The 25604-nt window shown below is 31.9% G+C and overlaps 1 protein-coding gene across 1 annotated transcript; it reads right to left on the bottom strand.

The window, feature by feature from the left end:
• Positions 1–798: 798 nt before the first annotated feature.
• On the bottom strand, positions 799–24165 carry LOC127733652 (organic anion transporter 3-like). The gene is made up of 10 exons (XM_052242969.1): positions 24110–24165; positions 11368–11506; positions 7529–7759; positions 7024–7046; positions 5267–5581; positions 4329–4463; positions 3009–3094; positions 2549–2669; positions 1671–1743; positions 799–1005 (listed from the first exon to the last, which is right to left on the bottom strand). The coding sequence occupies exons 1-10, from the start codon at positions 24163–24165 to the stop codon at positions 799–801; spliced, it is 1386 nt and encodes a 461-aa protein (XP_052098929.1).
• Positions 24166–25604: the final 1439 nt, after the last annotated feature.

Genomic DNA, 25604 nt, shown 5'->3' with positions numbered 1-25604 from the left:
AATGGAAGTTTGAGGTCATGAAATCCCTAATTAAATAATTAAACAGTTATACATATATTACGTTCATTGAAACTTATACGTCACTTAAGACACGGGCATAGCAAACATCACCGTCAAAAGCAGGCAAATCATCAATAGAGAACAAAACATGTGAAACGGCGAGCTACTGCTGACTGATGATACCCCGCCCGCCCAGGAAGTTGTTGAGTGATGAATCTGAAAACGCATCACACGGTATAGCTGACTTATATAAACCCTGAAACCAAATTTCAGAAATCCTTATGATGTAGTTTCTGAGAAAGATGCGACGAAAAATATTCATGGGACGGATGGACGGACGGACGGATGGACGGATGGACGGACGGACGGACAGAGGTAAAACAGTATACCCCACTTTTTTTAAAGCGGGGTATAATAATATTTCTTTAGTCGTAAATTTAAGTGAAAAGTTGCCAGTTCGAAGATGAAATATCATTTTTTTGTTTGTTAAATAGCGTAAAATGAAGGTTGCTTTGTTCAAGACCATTACGTGACGTTGAATATCTGAAACGAAACTAATGGAGTCTATCACATCACATAGAAACCATAAGACATTTTCTTTTGATCTTTAAAAGAAAAACGCCACAACACAACTTAAATCTCGCTGTTTGTTTTTAAAAGAACAAGGACATTTATGTTTTTTTTAAATTCGATATCAAGGGAACAACTTATCATATAAAGGAAAGAGTTTTGTTGAAAATTTACAATAATATAATTGAAAGTGACATATAATTTGAAATTTTTTATCTTTTTGTTTTTTTATCTATGTTGTTTATTTTCCTTAAGATAATGCTTTGGTCGTCTGATGTCAAATATTCCCTTTTTATCTTTGACCCATGATTTCATCTCTTCTACAGTTGTTGGTAGCTCACGTCCCATTGTTTCAGGCAAGGTCAACAGAATTATTGTACAAATTATGTTCAGCAAAGCAAAGATTATAGCTGGTCCCCAAAATACATGATCAGCCTGAAAGTTTAAAAAAAACAACATCTAAATCATGTTTTACACCAACAACATTTTTGGTGCCTGTTCAAAATCAGGAATATTTTCCTTGGTAGAAGAAAAAGATAATATAAGAAGAAAACAGAAACAAGATGTGCACAAAGCTGATAATAATAGAAATTTCAATTGTCTGTTTAAAACTTATATCCAGCATGACAAGTAAAAAACAATTTCAGCATAGGGTATGCCTTTTTGGGTTTAGGAACATTAAGGACATTTTGCCAGAAAACAAAACAATTCAAACGGAAAGTACTTTGATAGTTGAAGTAGTTTAACAGACGGCATAAGAAACGATTTGCATTAAAATTGGCTCTTACTGTTTTATGTAGAAACTCAGCGAAAATAATTTCAGTATTCGTATGAAGCTTGTATTTCCCATAATGTTTCCTTTTCTATCATCTAAATTGTCTGTTGTTGACAGTGACACATAAAAAGTTTAAACAATAAAATTAATGACCGTTGATTCATTTAGAACAGGCAATGCAATAAACTGTTTGTTTTCGTTGTGCACATATCTATGTGTGCAATATGTTGTCCCAGGTTTGCATTCTATGATTTGTTTCTGTATTGAATTTAACGGTATCAAATTAAAAGATATGATGCTCGAAAGTAACATTCAATGTTCTTACCAAAGTAGCAGCAAATGGGGATATCATTGATCCTATTCTAGATACAGTTGATGCCATACCTAGTCCAACATTCCTATATTCAACAAAACAAAGTGATTAAAATTGGTTCATACTTATAATAATTTGGCCAAAATTTCCTCTTTAGTACCCAATTTTAGAATTACTCATGGTAATCTTCATTTAAAAATTTATGACAAACAGGAGAACTTTAACTTTAATTTTGAAATTTTACTTTCCTTCATGTTGCTTTAACGATAACTCCTTTTTACGGAGTGCACTTTCAAGCTTGGTTCGATATATTAACACGTTTGCAGTGATTTTTCAGAGTTTAATGAAAATTTTGTTTCCATTACTTGAATAACTTTGACAATAGGGATACTCCATCCATCATAATTTAATCAAAGCTTTTTCTAATTTAATATAAAAAAAACACAAAGTACAATTCAAGTTGCAGAAATTTGATCTCTAAAAAGTATATTTTAAACACAATCCTATGCTTTCATGGAATAATATTAGCAAACACGAATAAGAATTGTCCTTCCAGTCTTTTGGGGGGTTTAGTTTACATATTGATAAAGTGTATACTTAACTTACTATTTTTACTCAATTACTGCGTCTTGTATTAAAAAAAAATTAATATTAGATCACTTTGATACAGTTTGAAGCAAAATAAAAAGTTTCTTTTTATTATCCCTTCTTCAGATTTCCTTTTTAATCAGTACGAGGACTGGAATGTAAATTTCGATATCGTCGTTTAGTCACTATTCTTTTTAAATTCATTTTAGACAAATATCAGAGGCTGTTTTAATCCACAGTCAATCATTCTAATCATTTCTTCTATTTTATATTAGAAATATTTTTTTAATTTTCTTTCATACCTTAAGTTCGTAGGATATAACTCTGGCGTGTAAAGGAATATGCTGCTAAAAGAACCAGCTGCAGAAAATCTTCCAAATATAGAGAAAAATGTTGAAAAGTGTTTCAGCCAGTAGTATGTACCTAAAAATAAATCAATAGGAATACAGTGCACTTTTTGTTTTAAAAATATATAGTATAGTAAATATAAGTCGTTAAAACAATTAGGATTGGTTATTTTCTTCTGAACATGAACGAATAGTAGTGAATCAATTCAACTACGCAATAAACAAAACGTATAATATAAGCTTCTGTTTCTATGTCAGTGTTATCAATCAAGCAGTTTTCTGGTAAATCTGCTTGATTTAATCCGAGAATGTCTACAGTACTGCTGAAAAGATAAGGGAAGGGGAATACTTCCTTCAGATGACAATATTTATTGTTGATTATGCACGAACATTTTGTTTTACATATAGTACACACCTGAGTATGTGAAACAAACTGTGGCCAGTATCAATGTTACACCAGCAAAACTATGAAACATTACTAACACATATCGTCGTCCTATTCTGATAAAGAGAAACAAACAAGTAAATGATACAATTGCAAAAGAACAATTTAAAAGTTTTTTTCCGGTACGATATTCACTCTGGAAAATGCTTGTTCCAAGCCAGGAATATGACAGTTGTTTTCCAATCATTCCGTTGGTTTATAAAGTCGAACGTTTGATTTTGTCAATTTATATGGACTTCCCCTATTTTAATTTACCTTGGATTCGGTAACTTTGTTCATTCCTTTTTTACCTACGATTTTTTCACCGAACATTCAATGATGGTCTTATTAAGGAGTTGTCGGTGAAAACAGAGGAAACACTCATTAAAGATACCAGGCTTATAATTAAGGCTTAGAGAGCAAATCATTCCTCCCTGTCTACCTTTCTTTTTCTTCAGTTATTGTAATAATTGTTTCCAATTTTAGGAGTCGTGGAAAAATCATGTGACAAGGACACGAATTAAAAGACATAATTTCTTCTTCATCTGTACCAAGTCAGGAATATGACAGTTGTTGGTTGATATAGTAGCTCGTTTGTTTTTATCAGGTTTTATGGACTACCCATGCTTGAATTTACCTTAAAGTTCGGTATTTTTGTTTATTCATTTTTTTCTCAGTTCTGATATCTTCTAGAACATTTAGTATGAAAACAGCTGGCATGGCTACTAGTTTATGTTTTGGTTTAACACATCCAAGTTTTTTTTATTTCAATCATTCTATTAATTGATTTTCTATATTTATAAGTAGCTCGTCTGTCAAAATTAATAGCTGTGCATGAATACCACAAGCATTCTACCTTATTTGATATGTTCTGCATCTCTTACTGTTTATCTTCGGTAAAATCACAAGACACTATCTCCTAGATATCCTTTAATTTTTTTTTTTTGTTCCTTTCCTGACTTTTAAGTTGTGACAATTACGTCAACATTCCAAAAGGTGGTTATATTTTTATATATAATTCAATGTAATGTATTTTCCATCATTTACTTTTCATTTTTTCTATCTTTTACAATATGCAAATTAACTGACATCAAAGTTTAAGGTCAAAGGACAAGGTCATGATCATGGTTTCATTTGTACACGTATGTATAACCATTTATGAATAGTGATTCTTTAAAACGAGAAAGAAATTTGAAAGAAATACAAGAACTTGTTATGATATTATTAAGGGAAGGTCCTGAATAATTGAACATGTATATTTATTCTATGCTATATTGAAGGACTTTTAAAATAAAGCTTCATAATACTAACCTGTTGATACTAATCTGTTGGACGAATGTGGCTGGAATTTCCGAAAGAGCGGCTAATATGTTGTTCACATATCTGTCTCCAGCAAGTCTTGATGTCGTAAGCATCAGTCCGTAATAAGTCAGAGTATTTGTTATCCTTTTACAAAAAGAAAAAACATAACAATACGTTATTGTACATAAAATGAAAACTTATGTAGCAATATCATAATGTAAAGATGAACATTTTGCATGTGTTTAGAAATTTGTGCATACGAAACTACTATTGACTCTTTATAATAAAACAGTTCATTCAAAGTTTAGATTAATAGTTACATAACAATTCAATGAATTTTTATTTTAGAAATAGCAAAAAAAGATGTAAAAAAGGTAATTTAAAAGGTTCAACCGAATGACGATTTAATAAAGGGGGAAATCAAAACTCATAAGTCGAAGAAAAACTGACAACGCCATGTCAAAATTGGAAAAACGACGAAAAGACGAACAAATCCATAAAACACTACATAGAAAACTAAAAATTAAAAGTAATTTGTATTGCATTAATATAGAATTATCTCGTGAGTTTTTTTTTTATAGTAGAACATACACACAGACTTTTATAAAATTTCAGTAACATTAAGTCCATTATGGACTTTTATGTTTGGCCTTATCAAGCGTGTATTGTTGGTTACATATATTAGTAGCATGACAAATAATACGATATCAGCAAAATATTGAATTTAAAGATCAACAGATCAATTACAGTTATAGATTTAAATAAATAATGATAAACAACACAAATTAGTAACATATAATTTAACCATAAAAGAATAATATACTAAAAATTATGGTTATATACAATGTCAAATAAATTTCAGCTATTCATCAAAGGAAATTGATAGATAACTTTCATTTTTTCATCTTCGTAGTAAAGGTGTATAAAAGCAGGTATGTAAATCTTACCATATTACCCACAATAATAATGATGTGATCAGAATTCTTTTATGCTTTAAAACAGTGATAACCGAGTATCTATGGACTGTATGGTCCAATTCTGTTGTTCCATTACTAACACACGATTCAACTTTGCTGATTGATTCCTGATTTTCTGGTGGATGTATGATATGTTCTTTTGGTATAAGCAGATTTTTCTTTTCTACTGATTTCATTACAGACTCATAACTTTGATTGTTCCATGATGCCGCTTTCTTTATTATTTTCATTGCCTTATCTGTTTTTCCATTTGCAAGGAGCCATCTTAAAGATTCGTCAATAAATCTGCAAATTAGATATGAACAAAACGAGTTATGTGATGAAAGTAAATAAGAAAGCAACCAAATAACAAATATAGACTTCTTCAATATCACAGAAAGACAAATGCACTATGATCAGGCAAGGGCTCGTCCCATTTCATATTTTAGGCCCAAAGTGTTTGCATAAACATTTTACCACGTATGGTAACTGGACTGTTGATCCCGAGTCGTATTTGATTTAGCCTTACAACTGTTGTTTTTTTCGAGGACCAATGATGTAGAAGAAACATGTGTCTAGTGAACCAAATTATAAGCCCGGTATCTTTGGTGAATTTTTACAACGTACAACAGTACTTCGCAATTATTTTTATGCAATAGTTCTGAAGAAAATTACAGTATATATTTTTTTCAGATACTATAATTTAGCGTGAAACAGGTTTATTTTTATAATAATAATTGATATATTTGTCATGAAAGACGTTTCTTTTCAAATGTACAAAATTTTGGAAACCTAAGTTGATTAAATATCCACTAAACATTTAAGCATTTCCTATTGTATCTTTAATGGCATTAATATGGAAGATAATGTTACTTACAACCAATCAAATATAACATGCCAAGACAGTAATCCTAAAATCATTTGAAAATATCTCCACGGTAGATTTCTACATAAGTATCCGATAACAGAGGTAAAACCAATACCAATAGTCCAGGCGAAGAATGCAAGCCCTTCTCCTCTATGTCGAAATTCAGTAGGCAGAATTTCTACGCACAAAGTAGTGCCTGTCATCACGCTGCCCTGATATAAAATAATGAGTAAGATACGAAGATGTAATCATTGCCATCTAATTGGATTAAAATGTCGTATGAAGAATTTTTCTGCGGCTTCATGCTTAAGTTTAAACACTAAATATTTTTAGATTATTTTCATACAGGTTTTGTTTAAAAATGACAGTCAACATAATTGTATATGCGAAATAGAAGTCTCGGTGGGAAACGAATTTTCGTGGATTTTATTGGTATGGATACTTTGGCAAAACCAAGAAAATACAATATTTTACAAATTCACGAACATGTACGAAAATAAATGTATTTACAGTAACAGTAATATTTTATCGGTATCACTAAGTTAAGGGCATACGATACAGTTTTGATCCCACGGTGAATTTTGGACGAAAGTTTTTCACCTAGTCAATTCAAATACGTAATAAAAATTATACCTTCATGTGCTACTTTTGGATATAAATTGGGTCGAAATTTTAGACATTTACTGGAAATTTCGGTTTCTTGGACATTCTATTCTTTGGAAAGACATACCTAACTTGTTTGTTTTAAAAGATAAACGCAAGCGGATTTTTGTAAAAGCATCTGGAATATCTTCTCTACATGAGTGTGATTTGAATTTGTGATACAATCCTTTGGAAATTATTCATTTTTATCACATTTTCATGATCTTAGTAAAAAAACTGCACTGTTTGCTGGAGATTTATCTAATTTAAAAAAAATCACCGGTGATTTGTTCATAAAAATTGGCACAAATAATCTTCATTCATAATCAAGGTAAATGTCATTGTTAAAAAGAGGGGTTCATGAACTTGTTTTTAAGTTAAATCAGTCTGAATGATAAAAATCAGTCGAAAACGCATCTTTTCCCGATATATCAGTTTGACGTCGTGAAAAAAAACCATTTTACATTAGCAACGTCATTACCTCCCCTATAACTGTACCGTTTGCCCGTAAGCAAAAGTTTAAGGTTTACTTCAAATTTAGTTATACTACAGCGTAATAATCATATAAAACTTAGCACACTTACATCAAACTGCTGCATAAATACATTCTTTAAGGAAATTGTAATTTATTCTTTTTGCTGCGTTGTACAACATTTCATGTTGATTTAGAGATGGTCGAACAAACAAATTGATGTTATACATCTATCATAAATAACGCTTTGTCATGAAATTATATTACTTACTCCTTGAAAGGTTCCTATAAGCAATCTGTATACAGAAAATACTTCTATCGAGGGCGAAAACATTGCAGTCACACCGGCTATTGTATAAAGAATTCGCGAAATAATGTTAATTGGCTTCCTTCCAAATCTGTCGGAAAGAGGAGAGAAAATTGCAGCACCTACAGCTTGTCCCATCATTATTAAGGTTTGAGCAAATTCAGATCTTGCTGATCCCTCACATACTAAATCCCACTATAAATAAATTATAAAGATAACAATATTTGCGTGGATACATCTATAAACAAACCCAACTTAGGTCCCTTTGGTCGTATAACTCTTAAATATAGTGGTTTGGCATTTATCCATCCGGCTTTCAAATTTTTGGCTTTGAGCGTTTCTGATGAAGGTAAATCCAGAAAAACGTTTTGGACGCATGAAATTAAAAAAGTGTTATCTTATTTTTGTAAAAAAGACAAATTGTTTTAAAAAAAGTTTTGTGTGTTAATTTTAACAGCAGCATATTTATCTATACAAATTGAATGCATTAAAGAATTGGTTTTTTATATTCCTTTTTGAATCATACCTATTCTTTTTTAGTTGTAGTTTAGGAATAATGATTTAAGCAGGAATTTGAGGATGACCTCAAAAGTTTTGCAGTTCTTCATACTACTCGTCTAAAACCACGTAGTTGCTATCAAAAAGTAATTTCATATGTACTGTTGTATAAAATAAAAGATTAAAATAACAGAACTACCGGTTTGCAGAAACTCAATTCCGTTTAGCTTCATGTCAATTGATAGTTATCGTGTTGCTCAGTCTTTAGTATTCTATGTTGTGATTTGTGTAATGATGTTTGTCTGTTAGTCTTTTTCTTTTTTTAGCCATGGATTTGTCAGTTTATTTTCTACTTATGAGTTTGAATGTCCCTTTGGTATCTTTCGCCTCTCTTTTATAGATGGAATAGTAGATATTCTACCAATTTCTTTAGAAAAATATGTTTTTCGTATGAAGTATTAGGCCTTTATCTTAATGACTCCAAATACGAACCAAATACTTTATCATGATTAGAAAAGGTTGAACGTCAAGAAGCGTACTTTAATCAATTAATAATTCAATTTTCTTCTAATATCAAAAAGGCCATGGCACTAGTATTGAGGACAAAATAAGTTTATCTCAAATTCTTTTAATGAATTCAGTAAAAATAAGTTTTTTTTTATTCTTATCTAAAGACTCCTCTTTTTTTACAACAAAACAAAAAAAAATTTCAAGCTGCTATATTGTGAAGTTAACATACAAAAAGATGCTTGAAATATATTTCACCAACTCCATTTCGCTCTCTAATATTTAAGAAAACGCAAAAAAATGGGCATATCCTTAAATCCGAGCTAAAAAGGTAAAACATAAAGTAATCAGATAGAGTCTAAAGTTTGATTTTGCCAGTTCATACAACTTACTCTTTTGAATTTACCTTGGAGTTCGGTATTTTTGTGATTAATTTTCTGCGTGAAAATTCCATAACTTGATACCAGTCCGTCCTCTACTGAAGATGTTTGATGTTTATGAAAACAACTCCCAAAAAAATATCGCTATAAAGCCTCTGACCAAAAATAAAAATAGGCGAAGATAGTGTTTCATAAGGTCATTCGCAGAAATTACACCAGGAACCGATATATCGTTCCAAGTACTTGGGTTTTAAACACATAGACGTTTTGTATATGTTTGGATTTCTTCATGATTTTTGTCCCGATAAAACCCGATGAAGGTTACTTATTATTGCGATAGACACCCATTCGCAAGATTCGCATCAATAAAAACCTCGCAATAATTTCTGAATTTACAGTATTTATACGGCTATTTAGAACACATCTAGATCTTCATTAAGTTGCTTTGTTTCAGCTTAAGAGGGAACATTGGTTTTCTTCTAAAAGGTTTAAGTTGATAGGACTTTTTGACCATTTTACACCTTCAGTTAACTGAGTGATAAAATAATGTTCATTTTTACTCTCTCGTCTTGAACTGAAAAGAAGGATACGTGGAGGTTAACATACATACCAAAAGTACAGTTAGCTTACATATACACCTTAACTGCTTTTAAGTAAAGCAAAACACGTAAAATAGAACAAACTACTTCTATAATCAAAATTGATCACCTCTTATAAAGATTTTATAGACGGCAAATATGCAAAAACATACAAATAATGTGACCTTTTGTAAAAATTTTACAAAACAACAACACTTAACAAGGTTATAATTTTAAAAGTACACTTTATCATATCTTACTCTAATTTCAGAGGATTGATCAATGTATCTAATGATCATTTCTAACTTATCGAGATACATAATTAAAAATACGATAGGACGCAGATTGTTTTTAAATCATTATGATGATGTAATCAATAATGGGACAATGTTTTAATTGTTTTGAAATCTTCAAGTTTGAAATATATCAAGTAAAACAGTATCGGGAAAACTATCCAAATTCTTTTGTAAATTATAATTATATGTATGCAACAGGTCTTAACCATTTATTGTTAATGAGAGGGACGAAAGATACCAGAGGGACAGTCAAACTCATAGATCAAAAACAAACTGACAACGCCATGGCCAAAAATAAAAAGACAAACATACAAATAATAGTACAGATGACACAACATAGAAAACTAAAGACTAAGCAACACGAACCCCACCAAAAACTGGGGGTGATCTCATGTGCTCCGGAAGGGTAAGCAGATCCTGCTCCACATGTGGCACCCGTCGTGTTGCTTATGTTATTACGAATCCGGTAAATAGTCTAATTCGGTAGGTCAAATTCGTGAAAAGGGAAGGGTATTGTAGTTACGACATAAGGAACATATCCGATATCATCTGTGAAACGGTTATTCCATAACGGTCAACCAACTCGTGATGGCGTCCGTAAAAATTACGAAGGGATGATTTTAACTTCACCATTTGGAGTTTGTGCCAATAAAAAAATATTTGAATTTGAATTTGAATGTAATGCATTTAAGATCAAAAAGATCATTGCAGTCATTGTCATAACTCATTTATACATTTGCATGAACAACAACAACAAAAATAATCATATTCAAGTCATTCAATTTACTGTGATAAAATTGTTTGAATATTTTGCTTACGCATTATTTAGTTCTTTTAAGTCCATAAAATAAATGTTTAGAAGCTTCTGCTTACCTGCAGTTTTTTGGTACATACTTTACAAACAGAGTTAGTAGGTGGTTCTTAATTGAACTGCAGACGAGAATTATTTTACCGTTTATGCGTACTGAAAGAACTGAACTTGACTTAATGTTTTTTTTTATGTATAGGTTAAATGAATTAACGAACAGAATCCCAAGTTTTTGCTACCAAAAGTTAAAATACCAAAAAGCATATACATATGAACGTTAATTTGGCTTTCTAATTGATTTTGTTTTGCGTGCAACTGACGAATAAAGACGAAACGCACGTCAGGCGTACTAAATTATAAGTCTTGTATCTTTGCCGAGTTTTTATATCTCAGCGTCTTTTTGAAACATAAATAGAGGTGTAATCAGACAATCATTGCAGTAAAATTAATCAAGTTTAACGAATTTCGGAACTGGGTGAATCAGGTGGCTCAACATGATAGTATAAGCATCTCCTGCTATGCATGTATCACCCGTCATATAATTCGCAAAGTAGTATTTAATAATGAGAACTGTTTTAAAACATCCAACAAAATCCAAAGTGTTGAGATAAATTGATCTCAATATGTTATCGATTATATCAACCTGAAAGTCTAAGACTGTATCGTATTAAATACAATTCTAATAAATTAAATTGAATACAAATCTTAAGGTAATCATTTTAGATAATTCGTTTACCTCTGTAACGGTTGATCTGTCTTTTGGAATCTCGTACGCGTAACCATTTGAACATGACTGTGATGAATGATATTCGGCATCAGTGTCATTTACATATATATCAATGTTACACTTTCCATATCTAACACGGATATCTGATCTGTTTGATTCTATATCATACTTATGTTGTATTAACTCCGTTTCGTTAATAGACTTGCAGTTATAACCGGGTCTGTAACCTGCAAGCAAAAAGCCAACATATTAACCAACAAACAAAATGGACATTTACCGAAATATTTTTTAAATGGGTGTTTTTAACAACAACAAAATGGAATTTAAACTCGACCACTCGTGTATATTGTTATCTTTCTTATGGGAATTTAAAACTAGTTCTCAACACAAATTGTTTAGGCATGCGTTAAAAAAAGAGAGGCGAGAGATACCAGAGGGACATTCAAACTCATAAGTAGAAAATAAACTGACAACGCCATGGCTAAAAAAACAAAAAGACAAACAAACAATAGTACACAATACACAACATAGAAAACTAAAGACTGAGCAACACGAACGCCACCATAAACTGGGGGTGATCTCATGTGCTCCGGAAGGGTAAGCAGATTCTGCTCCACATGTGGCACCCATCGTGTTGTTCATGTTAGTACAAACCCGAAAATAAGTCTAATTGGGTAGGTCACATTCGGGAAAAGGGAACGGGATTGAAGTTACGACATTAGGAACATATCCGCTATCATCTATGAAACGAATATTCCATAACGGTCAACCAACTCTTCATGGCGTCCGTAAAACTTATGAAGGAATGATTTCAACTTCACTACTTGGAACTCTTGGTTGAATAGCTTCCTTGTGAGCAGCAACCCTCTATCAAGGAAATTATGATAGGAAATACAAGCCCTGGAATGTTGCTACATAGAAATGGAAAGTTCACAATTGGGAAGTTGAAATCATCTCTTTTGTCGTAAAGTTTTGTTTTCAACCGACCCTCATTGTCAATTTCTAGATGTAAGTCAAGTTATGAGGCAGACGTAACTGTATCTGTTGTATCCTTTATCTCTAGTTCGATGGGATAGATGCGTTCGACATAATATTTAATTATTTAGTGAGCGAACATCATCTATATAGCGGAAAGTAAAGTTAAAGGATACTGCTAACTTCTTTTTTTATTCCTAATAAGTTCCTGCATGAAGTTAGCCTCATATGAATAAAGTAACAAGTTAATTATCCCTTTCACTCCACATAATGGAGATGAATGCATGCAGTTATTTTGTAAACGATTTCTTAGATAAATTATTTTCTTTTTTATTCTTTCATAGTTTCACTTTAGATAGTTGTGAAATGAAGATTAAAGAGTTGTTAAAGCGTTGTGAATTGAAGATTAAAAAAACAGTTTAAATAATAAAGCGAAAATAAATTTGTATTTACTATTATTATCAATATAACTCTTCATGTGTTTCAGTACACAATTAACCATTATTGGCTTTGATATATTTGGCGTTGAGCGTTACTGATGAGGTGAACCCAGAAAGCGATTGGAATCGAAATATTTATATAGTGTTCTGTTCATCCTATATAATCATCTTTTCACAACCATGACATAATGATGTCAGAGCCTTTATAAGTACAGACAGTACATATACGAAGTCGGGATTTGAATTTGACCTTTTTGAAAATGTTGATACTTTACATTTCAGTAAATAAATATCTTTTCTGTTCAAATAAGTACAAGTCAAATTAGTTTTTTCTTTGTCGGTGATATATATGTTCACAGTTTTCTATAATTTAAGTATGTATGTATTCAGTATTCTAAAAACAATACTGCAGATTGCTTCCGCTAATTTTAATCTCTTATCAATAATTAAATTAATGAATTTCTCGAAATTTTACCAATTTTGTTTTAGTCCATTATAGACGTCTAATAAAAACGTTTCTTTTTCTAACAAAGATCAGGCAGTTTTCTTTATTGAATTTTACTCACACCGACAAATAATGGAACGATAATCTAATCATGAAAACGCAATGATATTGCATATTTAAAAAATCCATCAAATATTTTATATTTATACAAGTGTTTTTAAAGTGATCCTATTATTTGCATATTTTCGATGTTATTTTACCCGCTATGACCCTGACATTTGACCTAAAATTTGATATGGTTTTTATCTTTCCTCCTATCTTCAATTTACATAAATTTTATTTAAATCCAGAAATGAACACTCAATAATCATAAGGAATATCAATAAAATAATCTTTTATAGTAACAGCGATCTTGAATTTTGACATATTGACCCCAAACCAATATGATTTCCCCCTTCCTAATATCTTCCATCATTTGATAACATTAACGATACTAATGTTATTGCATATCTATATATGTTTGGTTTAAATTAAGCAATGACACAGTGTAAAAAGATTCATGTGTGGTGTTGACATGGTTTCCAAACGAAAAAAATCGATCAATGTAAGTATAAGTATCAAATTTTCTTTTTTGAGATTTTTAAGCACTTAATAATGTGTTGCACTGAAGGTACCGACACATAATCTATTTCTCGAGAGTAGAGCATACGTCCCCAGTACCCTGTTTTCTCAAACATCTCTCCTCAGATTTCCGTGTTGCAGATTTTAAGACCTCAAATACAAGTTTCCGGATAAAATCTACCTTTCGGTGACCTAATACCGTATATTTTATATAAAAATTCGTATCAGGAAATAAAACTTATGTCAGTTTCCAGTTCAAACTTCCTGGTAAAAAGATAATTTTCCATAGAAATGTAATGTGTAGCACTGGATGTCAGATTTAGCATCTCACGGGGGCAAGGCATTCATAAGGAGCCGTGAGTTATTGTCGTTACTAAGCGTCTGCCGTCGTCATCGTGGCCCGTAAACGTTTCCCATTTTCAGTTTTATTTATCAAATCCTAATTAACAATTTAAAACAAATTTGGTATGAATTATGTATAAAAAGTCGCCTTTGATTTAAAGAAAAAAAAAACATGGCCGATACAAATGTTTGGTTTTGATTGCCTAATTTTCAAAAGTCCTCTACTAAAACCAGTTTATGAATTGCTTTAACACTTAAAGGGGTTGATGACTTTGAGGCAGAAATCCTTTTGCGCCAATTGTTGTTTTTCAGATGTATCATTTGCGCCAAATACTGTTTTTTAAAGGCATCAATTGCGCCAATATTCGGAATTCTTTGCGCCAATTTACCTATACACATAGTTATCATACATTTTAATCATCAATAAATTTAGTTGGCTTAAAAAGTATAACTTATAAAATGCTAAAAAAATGAAATGTGTGTATACAGTTTCATAGAACATGAAATAATATTTTGTCAATTTACACTTTATATCTTACTAAATTGATTGATTGACTGATTGGTGTTTCTTGCCACTATTGTGCTATTTTGTGGGGGTCAGTTTTTCTTGGTGACGGAAGCCGGAGTGCCTGGAGAGAACCACCCCGACCTTCGCTAGGAAAACTGACAATCTTACACTAACTAAAAGTATGTACATAAATCAAACGGCAAAAATTACAATGAACTATTTTATTTGTCATATCCATCCATGTTTGTATTTTTGGACAATATTGTGAAATTTAAAGCAACTACTTACATTAAATTGCGCAGTACCCATGCAGCAGAAGTTAGAAGAAGGCATATATCAGAAAAGAAAACATTTGCGGTTGAAAAGTGTCAGAAATATTCAATAGGCGAACTAAGCCGCAGAGCTTATGTTTGTGTCACGAGTTACAAACTTCAGCTTTTATTATATCAATTATGTTGTCAGACTGTAAATAGCTTTATGTTTTAAAATGTGCTATTAAATTACTTAAAATGACTGCCAGCCCAAGCCCGGATAAAAGAGGAGGGAAGTAATTTTTCTCTCAATTGTCATAATCGTATTCTGTATTTTTGGCGCAAATGATACTATGCATTTTGAAAACTAGTGACGCAAACGTAGCATTGGCGCAAATGTGTTGTGGCTCCAAAGGGCGCATTTTTGGCGAAAACGGATTTCTCCCGATTTTGAGACCCATCTCCAATAGTCCTCGTTAAGTGTTGATTGGGCAGCATTGGTGACATATAGTTGCCATTGAAATCCTACGGAAAATCACAGTTTCATCATTTTGATTTTGTGTCAAACATGACGGAATTGGTTACACATATTTACCACACGAACCCTTTTGAAAGTAAATTTTTCAATTTCTTGTTTGAAAGTGGTAGGCTAAATTTGACCATAATTATGAGGAATGATTCTAAAAGGAACTTCTTTTGGTTCGGATGTGGAGAAAAATATGGCTGCCAAATTATTATTCCCTTAATGCCTTGTTTTAACATATTACCTAACATTTAGGTGTGATTTATTTGTTATTTTGAATTTATACATTCGCGTTTGCTTCATTTGGTTATTTTCTACTTTGAGTTATGGTCAGGATGAGTTGTTAAAATAAAAATCTGAAAACAATATTTTGAGTATCTTCCAAATCCTCAAGTTCTAGTCTCAAACGTTTTGTTGGCAGAATTTTGGATTCGTCCATGACATGGCGCTGGCGCAACGACAATGCTCCCCGAGCTGGATCCATATCACCAAATAATTCGCCCAAGTCAAGTTTACGTCTTTTGTTCTTCTGGCTAGAAGGGCAAATTCGTGATCCCTTTAATCAAATAAATAATAACAATAATAACACTGTATGAAAAATAAAATACTGGAGTAGAAATAAGAGAAGCAGCAAACAGAAGACACCCCCCAAAAATAAACCCATCAAAAACAACAAAAATAATAACTTTAACATCACCAAAATAAGACAGTCTTGAACGCAGGTGCTCAGCAAGTGTAAGCAGTTTTTGTTTAAAGACAGTCACTCAAAATATAAAAAAAATACGTAAAGAATTGGATACTTGTAAGGCGAGTATTGTTTTATGTTTATTGTTCATTATCTGATTATGGGTCCAATATCGTGTAATTCATATTAATATAGATTGTTTAATATGAAATAATCCCGTCAACATAAGGAACCAGCTATAACACTTTTTCCACTTTAACCCACTAGTTATTAAATGTAAGTCTGTCTAATGCTCACATCTTTATGCGTCCACCCCTCCCCCTTTGATTGGAAAATATATCATTTTTTTAGCATAAAATCGTACAAGAAATCATATTTGATTCGTTATTTCTGGAATAACGCCCCTTTTCAAAAATCCTAGATCTGACCAATGATGGTCATCAATAAAGTTCGTGTGTATAATTCGACATTCTTAAATGAAACATATAGATGTACATAGGTAAACATCCATACTAAAACTGACTATTCTGGATTTTTTAATGAAATCAGTCTCTAAAAATCTTCTGTTTATTTTACAGAAAAACTTGCTTGATTGCTACTGAATATTTTGAAAAGCTTATCTATGTTATTGCAACTCTACTGTGCAACTAAGGTACCGTATACAGTTTCGTCCTTAATCAAGATGAAAGATCATTTACCTGATTTAAGTAAATGACCATCAAATCTTTGCATGTTTGATGTAATTAATTACGCGACATATGTTAAAGAAAAGTCTGTATTTATTCTTGCAGGAATACAGAACAAGTTGTCACTCTAAAATATGACTATTTGTTCTACTAGATTTAAAAAAAAAAAAATGGTTATTGTCTTCTGGAATTTAACCGAAAATGTTTCTACTCCAGCATTTAGTTATGCTTATAAAGACAGAATCAAAGGTAACATTATCCTTGTTTAAATGTATGCCTTATCCCCGTGAGATGCAAAATCTGCCACCCTGTGCGACACATTTTGATGAAGAATTATCTTGAAAGCATAGAATTGTGACTTGAAAGGTGGCATTTAGTCTAATTCTGTTATATGAATTCATTTCATTTTTATCAAATATACGGAAATAGGTCCCTGAAAAGTAATTTTTATTACAAAATCTCAAAATTTGCGACACGGAAAGCTGAGGAAAGGTATTTGTAAAATCAGAGTACTGGCGACATCTGCTTCTGCTTGCTGGAATTAGATTATGTGTCGGTATTTTCCGTGCAATACATAATTTGGTGCAAACAATTATCAAAAAGACAATTTGACACTTTTCTTTGCTTCGAAACAGTCACCCCGTGTCAAGAATAGTAACAGCAAACTGGTCAAGATAACATTGGAAAAGCGAACTTTTTCTGATACACGGACGGAAGGAAAAAGCGACGACTATTTTGCCCTAGATTTTTAGGGATGCAGTTGTAAAGCTAACGTGCAATACCAACCCTTAATGTGACATTGGTGTTTGAATCACGGGGGAAATATATGTAATAGACATACATAAACGACAACAATGGATAAAGATTTGCACATTTATAAAACGGGTTTTAATTGGTTTTAATGAATAATTGTACCAATTTATCTAGATGACATGAAATTAGATTTCAGATCAAGACGCGACATGAACAAGAACATAAGAAGATTTTTCAAGTGTTAATAGTTTGACAAAATGGGGTAATACTGTTCTTTAGTTGTATTGGTTTTCATTTTTGCTGTGTTTATTTGTCTGCTTTGTTTTATTTTACTACTGGCTGTTTAAAAAGAGCTAGGGGAAAATTGTTTACCACTTTATTTAAATAAAACAGCGATGACGTAATTTACACCGCTCTGTGCTAACTTCTTATTAAAAGCTTATTTTTTATTGTCTTTTTTGCAGTAGGAGCAAACAGTATAAATGCGAAAATTGTGTTAACAATTACGAACTCAGAGACAGCATTCTACAAAGACCTCCGTCTGAACAGACGGTTCAATTTCTTACAATGAAACATCAACCGGTAAATGTCTCTAATTTATCGAAAAAAGATGAAGATAGAGACATTTCATATTTTCCAGAAAATGACCAACCTAAGAAAACAAAAAGCCTCACATCACATCATGATAAAGCTGATGGAAGAGATATACAAAAACCAAAACCTGTTGCATGTCTTGAATGTGTAAAACCGATACAGGATTTTAAAGGAGACGAAATTCAAATGGGGGATCATATAAAATTCCATGGACGAATATATGATCACCATGCAATTGTAATCTCTTTAATACCTTCAGAGGTGCAAGATCATGAAGTATCTGTAGAAGTGGTGCATGCATCAAACACGACAGCTGGTGCAATATTTAGTTGCTTGAGACCGTTTGAGAACATAGCAAGGTTGATAACAGAAAAAAGGCAAATTAATTTAAAAAGATGAAGGTGATGGTTTATAAATATTCGAAGAAAATTAAACATTTTTCGCCCGAAAGGTCAAGGTCAGATTTCAAATATGATGTGAAAAATAACTGTGAGCATTTCGCAACTTGGTGCGTTACAGGAAAGAGTCTAAACCTGCAAGTTCGAAAAATAAGAATGGTATTGCGGCTTTTTCTGAATCGAGGATTTCAAGGTATCAGCGACGAAGCTCTCCGTAATAAAATACAGTATGCTTATGGAATGCTCTGCAAGCCGTGTTTCAAAAGAAATGAAATATTATTACGTGTTGAAAAACAACCGATCAATTCAGCAGGTGATGTTAAAATCGGTGATATAATAACATACACCTATTACAGGTGCTGGCATTCTGCTGTCGTGCTAGAAATACTCTCACACGACAGGTCACTTCAATGCATAATAGCTCATTATGCATTCCGTGGGTTGCATAGGCATAGGAAAATTCGAGAGGAAACGCTACAGATTCGGTTTGATGGCAGTGTAAAAGTAACTAATTTTCCAAAGAAATGTTATAATGTGTACGACTCAGAGGATGTGGTGAAAAGAGTTCGAAGTAGGATTGGCGAACAACGATATGCGCATTTTTCAAATGACTCAAGTCATTATGCTCGTTGGTGTAAACTAAAATTGTATAAAACTGTCACTATAGAAAACGGAAACTGTTGATTTCAATTCTCAGAGAGCATATATCATACACTTAAATATACGATTGTATAGGTTTAGATTTTGATTAATAATTTGTGTCATATCCATTTATCGTAAAGAACAAAATGAGACTGAAGTCTTATGTTACTTCAAATTTAAAAAAAAAGTTGAATATGTTTTATATACTTGAATGGCTAAGTTTAACTATTAAACAAGTGTACCTGTACTTTCTTGTAAAAGAAAATCCATTACCTTTTCAAAACCTTCAGAAATTATTGTCTTTCCGTACTATAATTCGCCGATAATTTGCAGTATGCAGTGATCTTTACTACAAAATCTCGTAAGAACTTCGGCAACCGCACAGCGCAAGTGCGATGAAAAACCCATGATGAAAGATTGTAAATAAACGTGCGATGGAAGGTAAATAGTAAATATTTATTCTAAAAGAACGAATTAAATACACCAAATAATTTAACAACTGTTATGAAAAAGTTTAGATATATAAATATAATAAAAAACATATATTTCAAATATTGCAAATGATTGGACCAAAACACTAAATATGTATTGAGAGTAACATTGAATACCTTACTGAGTATGGGTAGTTCGATTCTTAGGTTTTTGCTTTTGGCTTTATATTCAAATCAAAATTATTCGTTCTTTCGTGATCTTAATTTTTTTTTACGGACAACAATCCAGTCATTACCAAAGAATATAAAAAATAGGCGAGTAAAACCAAGAAAATCAAAATCAAAGTATGAAGACATTGCCATATACTAGTAAACATGATAAAGAAAATATGGTATCACTTTTTGGTTTTGGATCAAATCCCCACTGATAGGTCTTAAAAAGTGTTAAAAATCTGCATATGGTACACCAAGATTGGTGTTGGCTTTATAAAAAACTCTTAAAAACACTTATGCTCTTGTCATCACTTGGCGTCCATCGTCGTCGTCGTAAACTTTTTTAAAAATCTTCTCTGAAACTACTTGGCCAAATGATACCGACCTGTACCTAAAAGTTTTTAGGGTTTCTTGTTTAGAAATAGTATTCGGAAATTGGATCCTTGAGCGAACATAGCCGATGTTGCTAAAAAGGCACCTAGGTTAATATGCAGTTTTTGGCTTTTTTCTCAACTATCTGAACTAGTGCAGTTAAATCAAAACTGACATGAGTGAAAATATAAGCTGGTCAAGTTTTATCCTTTAAAACTTCAGAAAAATCGGACAACCAATTTTGGAGTTATTGCCCCTGAAATATATATTTTTTGGCAAATTTCGAAGTTTTTTGTTATCTTGTTTTCTTGTTAATTATAATAGATAAAAAAAATTCTAAACAGTTAAAATGACAAGAACAATAAGAGCTACAAATAAACCAACATGGACGAAATCATCAATTGATCCCTTATATAAGTTATAGCCCTTGAAATACAATTTTTTGCGGATACTATAATAAATAGAGAGAACTTGAAAAGCAAAAATATTCAGCAAAATAAGATTCACAAATAAGCCAACAATCCAAATATCATCATTTGACCCCTTATATAAGTTAATGCTCTTGTTCTTGCTTCATTGCTGTTTTATTTAAGTAAAATGGTCAACAGTTTTTCCCTAGCTCTTGTTAAACAGTCAGGAGTAAAAGCAAAGCAGACAAATAAACACAGCAAAATGAAAACAAATACAACTGAAGATGAGTCTTACCCCATTTTGTCAAACTGTGTACACTTAAATAATCTTTGTATGTTCTTGTTCATGTCGTGTCTTGATTTTAATACTCATTTCATGTCATCCAGGCAAATTGGTACAATTATACTTTAAAACCAATTAAAACCTGTTTTATAAATGTGCACTTCTTTATCCATTGTTGTCGTTTGTATACGTCTACTACATATATTTTACCCGTGATTTAAACACCAATGACACAGTAAAGGTTGGTACTAAACGTAAGCTGGTCAACTTCACCCCTAAAAAATCCAAGGCAAAATAGTCGTCGCTCTGTCCTTCCGTTGGTGCGTCAGAAAAAGGTCGCCTTCCCAATCTTATCTTGACCAGTTTGCTATTTTTGACACGGGGTTGCGGTTTTGAAGCAAAGAAAAAACTATCAAAGTAAGGAAAAGAGTCAAATTGTCTTTTTGATATTTTTTTGCACCAAATTATGTATTGCACGGAAAAAAACGACACATATTCTATTTCCAGCAATGTTCTTGCTTATGACTTATTAACTGCTGTAAAAATATTGTCTGATTTTCCTGTAATGGGCAGCACGACGGATTTAACAAGTTGAGTTGGAATTACAAAGGAGCTCCAGAGTTCATCTCTTTTCCTTCTTTTTTTTAGGGGGAAGGTGTTTGTAATGCTTTTAGCCATAACTTATTTTCTCTCTTAAGCACTATGTTATTTGTAGTCCTCCTGCTTATCATATGACATGTGATCAGTAAGTCCGTTAGACAAAAACATGAATAATTTACGATATTATACTGTACGAAACGAAAAGGTATTATAAAGCGGGCTTTCTGGATGAAAACAAAGAGCACAAACATAATTTTAGACATGGTATGTTTGTTTGATTGGTATAGATTTGATGCAACCTTTGAATCATGTAACGGATGAAGTATGTAAATCAAGACATACTACCCTGTCAATACAGTTGGTCTCATATGTATTTGTTCGTGGTCATATTTTACATTTTATAGATATAGTTCAGGTTCATAAATTATGCCGTTGTACTAAAATAATGAGACAGTAGTTTTCCGATGTTCAAATCTCGAAAAATCGATCAAGAGACAAATCGAGATAACTAACAAAGACCGAGGTAATCGCATGAACTCCAAAAGAAGGAAACCGTGAGCGTCGACAGGGTAAGCGTCTCCTGCTATGCGGAATGCTGGAATAGAATATATTTTTATTATGAAAACTAAAGGCTCTAAAGAGAGCCTCTGTTGCTCAACTGGATCCATGCGCATCTTAAACAATAGACACTCTCAGACATTGTGGACTAGAATGTATTTCATGATACATTTCTTGTTTGTTAAAAAAAATTACCATTTACCGTTTCTCTCTATCTTCTATACTTTTTGCCTTTAATAAAAAAGGTAAAATTTAAGGGCAATAACTCCATTAAGGAGTCGACTTACAATTTCGGCTTTTATACTTATTTGTAAATCTTGTCTTGCTGATCATTTTTGTTATTTAAAGTTTCTATCTATCTATAAAAGTGGTAAAAATCGTCATTAAAGGTCAATTATTCTAATAAGGAGTCGACTTTCGGCCATTATATTTTTTTGTAGATCTTGTCTTTTTGATCATTTTTGGTATATAAATTTTCACCTTCTATTATAATTTACAAGTAAATAGCCAAACATTTTTAAATGTAAAATTCGTCATTTACGGGCAATAACTCCTAATCCTCTAAGAAGTCTTCTTACAATTTTTTTTTAAATGGACAGCAGGTAGATCTCAACATTATGAACATTTCTGACTAAGTCAGATTTCTTTTTATATAGCGGTTTTCAAGATAATCGACAAAACTTGTATTTTATCCCTATATTCTATTTTTTGAAGCCCTGTCGGCCATGTTGTTCGGCAAGTAGAGTCATCGGTTTTTAAAACAAAATACACCAATGTTGATAATGACCTAGTTTGGTTTTAATTGAAACGGACGACGACGACGGACGACGATGGACGACGAAGACAGACGACGATCGCCAATTGATCATGATATGCAACTTGACCCTTATGGTAAACTGAGCTAAAAATATAAAGTAAATTTAAAAAACACCAGTATCTATTTGAATGACAGGGTATATGAGCCAATAAACAATAAAATAGGCAAAAATTGTTAAAATTATAAAAGAAACATTCAAAAGAAATAACTCTTTAAAGAAGTCGCATGATATTTCTAAGTAAATGAACAGTAGTTAGATCTCAATATTATGAACATTTCAAATTATGTGAGATTTTCTCTTTCTATAGCGGTTTCCAAATAAATAAATACCCCAATGATAATTGTGGCCAAGGTTCTTTCCAATTGGCCCTGTAGTTTCAGAGGTAAAGATTTCTAAAAACGGACGCCAAATAATTAGAATGGCTCACTTGAACCTTATGGTTAGGTGAGTTAAAAATATACTGTAACTTAAAAAAAAACAACAAAAAACCCCACATGTATTTATTTGGATCAAACACTCCAGTGTAATACGATATTTATTCGGGCTTCACATGGGATATTGGCTAATATACTATATGAAGATCCCGAATAACGTATTATTATAAACCCTCCAGTTTATAAAATTATAATTTGTTATACTAAAGTTGTATCATATGTGGTTGACCATTCACAAATTAGGTTATTTTGTGTATGCGCGCTTAGGTTTTGCTGCCAACAAATGTCCGTAATATTTGGCCTTCCAAACTGTTCTTGAGGCTACTTGATGATTGTTATTCAAGAAACATATTCCATGCGCACTGAAATCTATCTTTACGTTTCATTTGATATGTCACTTGGCAAACGGCAAAAAAATCTAAATGATCCGCACATCATACAGACTTTACAGATGACATATATAGTGTACTACACGTCAATTAAAAGATTAAAACAGACATAACATTTTCCGTTATGCTAATGACAGATTATTATGAGAATCGACATAAAATGTGAAACTGAGTGTAATATTTGTGTATATAAAACTGAGATTTTATACAACGATGCCATGGATATGGTATTTAATTTTGTTTACCTTAAAAAAAGGCAAAAAATTGAAATAATGATGAGGGAAGCATTAATGTACTTACTGACATAATTCGCTGCCATTAGATGAAATGCATTTTCCAACATGAATACAAATAACAAAGACAACTGAAATTTTTGGTACCTCCCGACATTGCCGAGAGATTGTAACACATGATCAACATCTGTGCCTGGATCCATGTCGACATTAAACGTATTACTCGGCGGATTAATGTTTCAAAATTTTGAGGTCAACAAATAATACGATGATAAGAAGATGTAGTATTATTGCAAATGAGACAACTCTCCAAAAGTGACCTAAATGACATAGAAGTTTACAGCTATATGTCACCGTGCGGCCTTCAGCACGTAAGATAAGTTTGTTTTGAAAATAAAAAAGTCAGATTGTCACGAAGATAGAATATATATTTTATTAATTGTTATGCAAAGCCACGTATATTGACAACATTAAGATTAAATTTCGAATTCGGGAAAATAAAGTAATGTCAAGATTTTAAAAATGTATTTACCTTTACAATGAATGCTCAAGTTTGAAAGCCATGGATGTATAAATACTTATTTTGAGATTCTATAGAACAAAATGTGATAAAAAAAAGAAACACTCGGTCGCACCGAAATCAATGTTTATCATCGATCCCAAGTACCCAGTAATATTTAAAGGCAAGATTTTAAAGGCACAGTTTATCCAAATTGCAGATTTTTCTCCAAATTTTTCTCTCTCTTTATGTAAAGCGTAAAACGCCAAGAACATACAGTTTCATTAAAGGTAGAAACACAATGTTCTTCAAATTCATACTTTATTTGGACTTTTAACTGTCACTGGTGAGTCTTTTGTAGACGAAACGAGCGTCTGGCGGAGAACCGTATAAGGCTGGTATATTTGGTGACTTGGTTGGCCCTTCCTTAAATTAACATTTGAATCCACGTTGGCCATTCTATTTTATGAAGTAATTCTTTTAATTAGTCTTTAACTATAAGATTTGGTCATTACATGGATATTTAGAAGTTTATATAGTACATGTATTGCATTAAATCGAGACATTTTCTCCCGTTTGAAATGAAACAATAACCAATTGGATACGATTTCGTCTGGTTCGTTCAAAATCAAACAGCTTCAATCATGGCCATGGTTATAGTCACTACATAAAGTAAGTGAAATATATATATATAGTTGCAATCAAAACACTTACTAAATTATAAACATCACAATTGTATTTCAAAAGAATAAAACAACTTTCATATATAAAAAAAAAACAAAGTATTATACATAATATGCAATGCCTGATTCTTACAAAGTCTGTTTTTTTTTAACGACAAGGTCCTTAAAAGGGGAGGCGGGTATGATGTATACACCAATGAGTTGCTAGAAGAGGTATAACTGTTCATTCTTTGCGACTTTCATATACATGAGCCTGTTGGTAAATTCTCCTAAGAAATTGATATTTCAAGTCATATTAAATGATCAGTATTTCTAATAAGGATGAAATAATCAATATAAGTTATCTTTATATTATGTGTTACATATTGCATCACTGACTCATCATCAAGTACAGCGTAAATTCTGTAAATATCAGTCTATGTTTATATAGCAATCAAAAATATTCACAAAATTACCTAAA

Source organism: Mytilus californianus, unplaced genomic scaffold (genome assembly GCF_021869535.1).
Source record: "Mytilus californianus isolate M0D057914Y unplaced genomic scaffold, xbMytCali1.0.p SCAF_3, whole genome shotgun sequence".
Lineage (NCBI taxonomy): Eukaryota > Metazoa > Mollusca > Bivalvia > Mytilida > Mytilidae > Mytilus > Mytilus californianus.
Note: the sequence above shows the minus strand (reverse complement) of the source record. Positions and strands in the feature narration are given on the sequence as shown.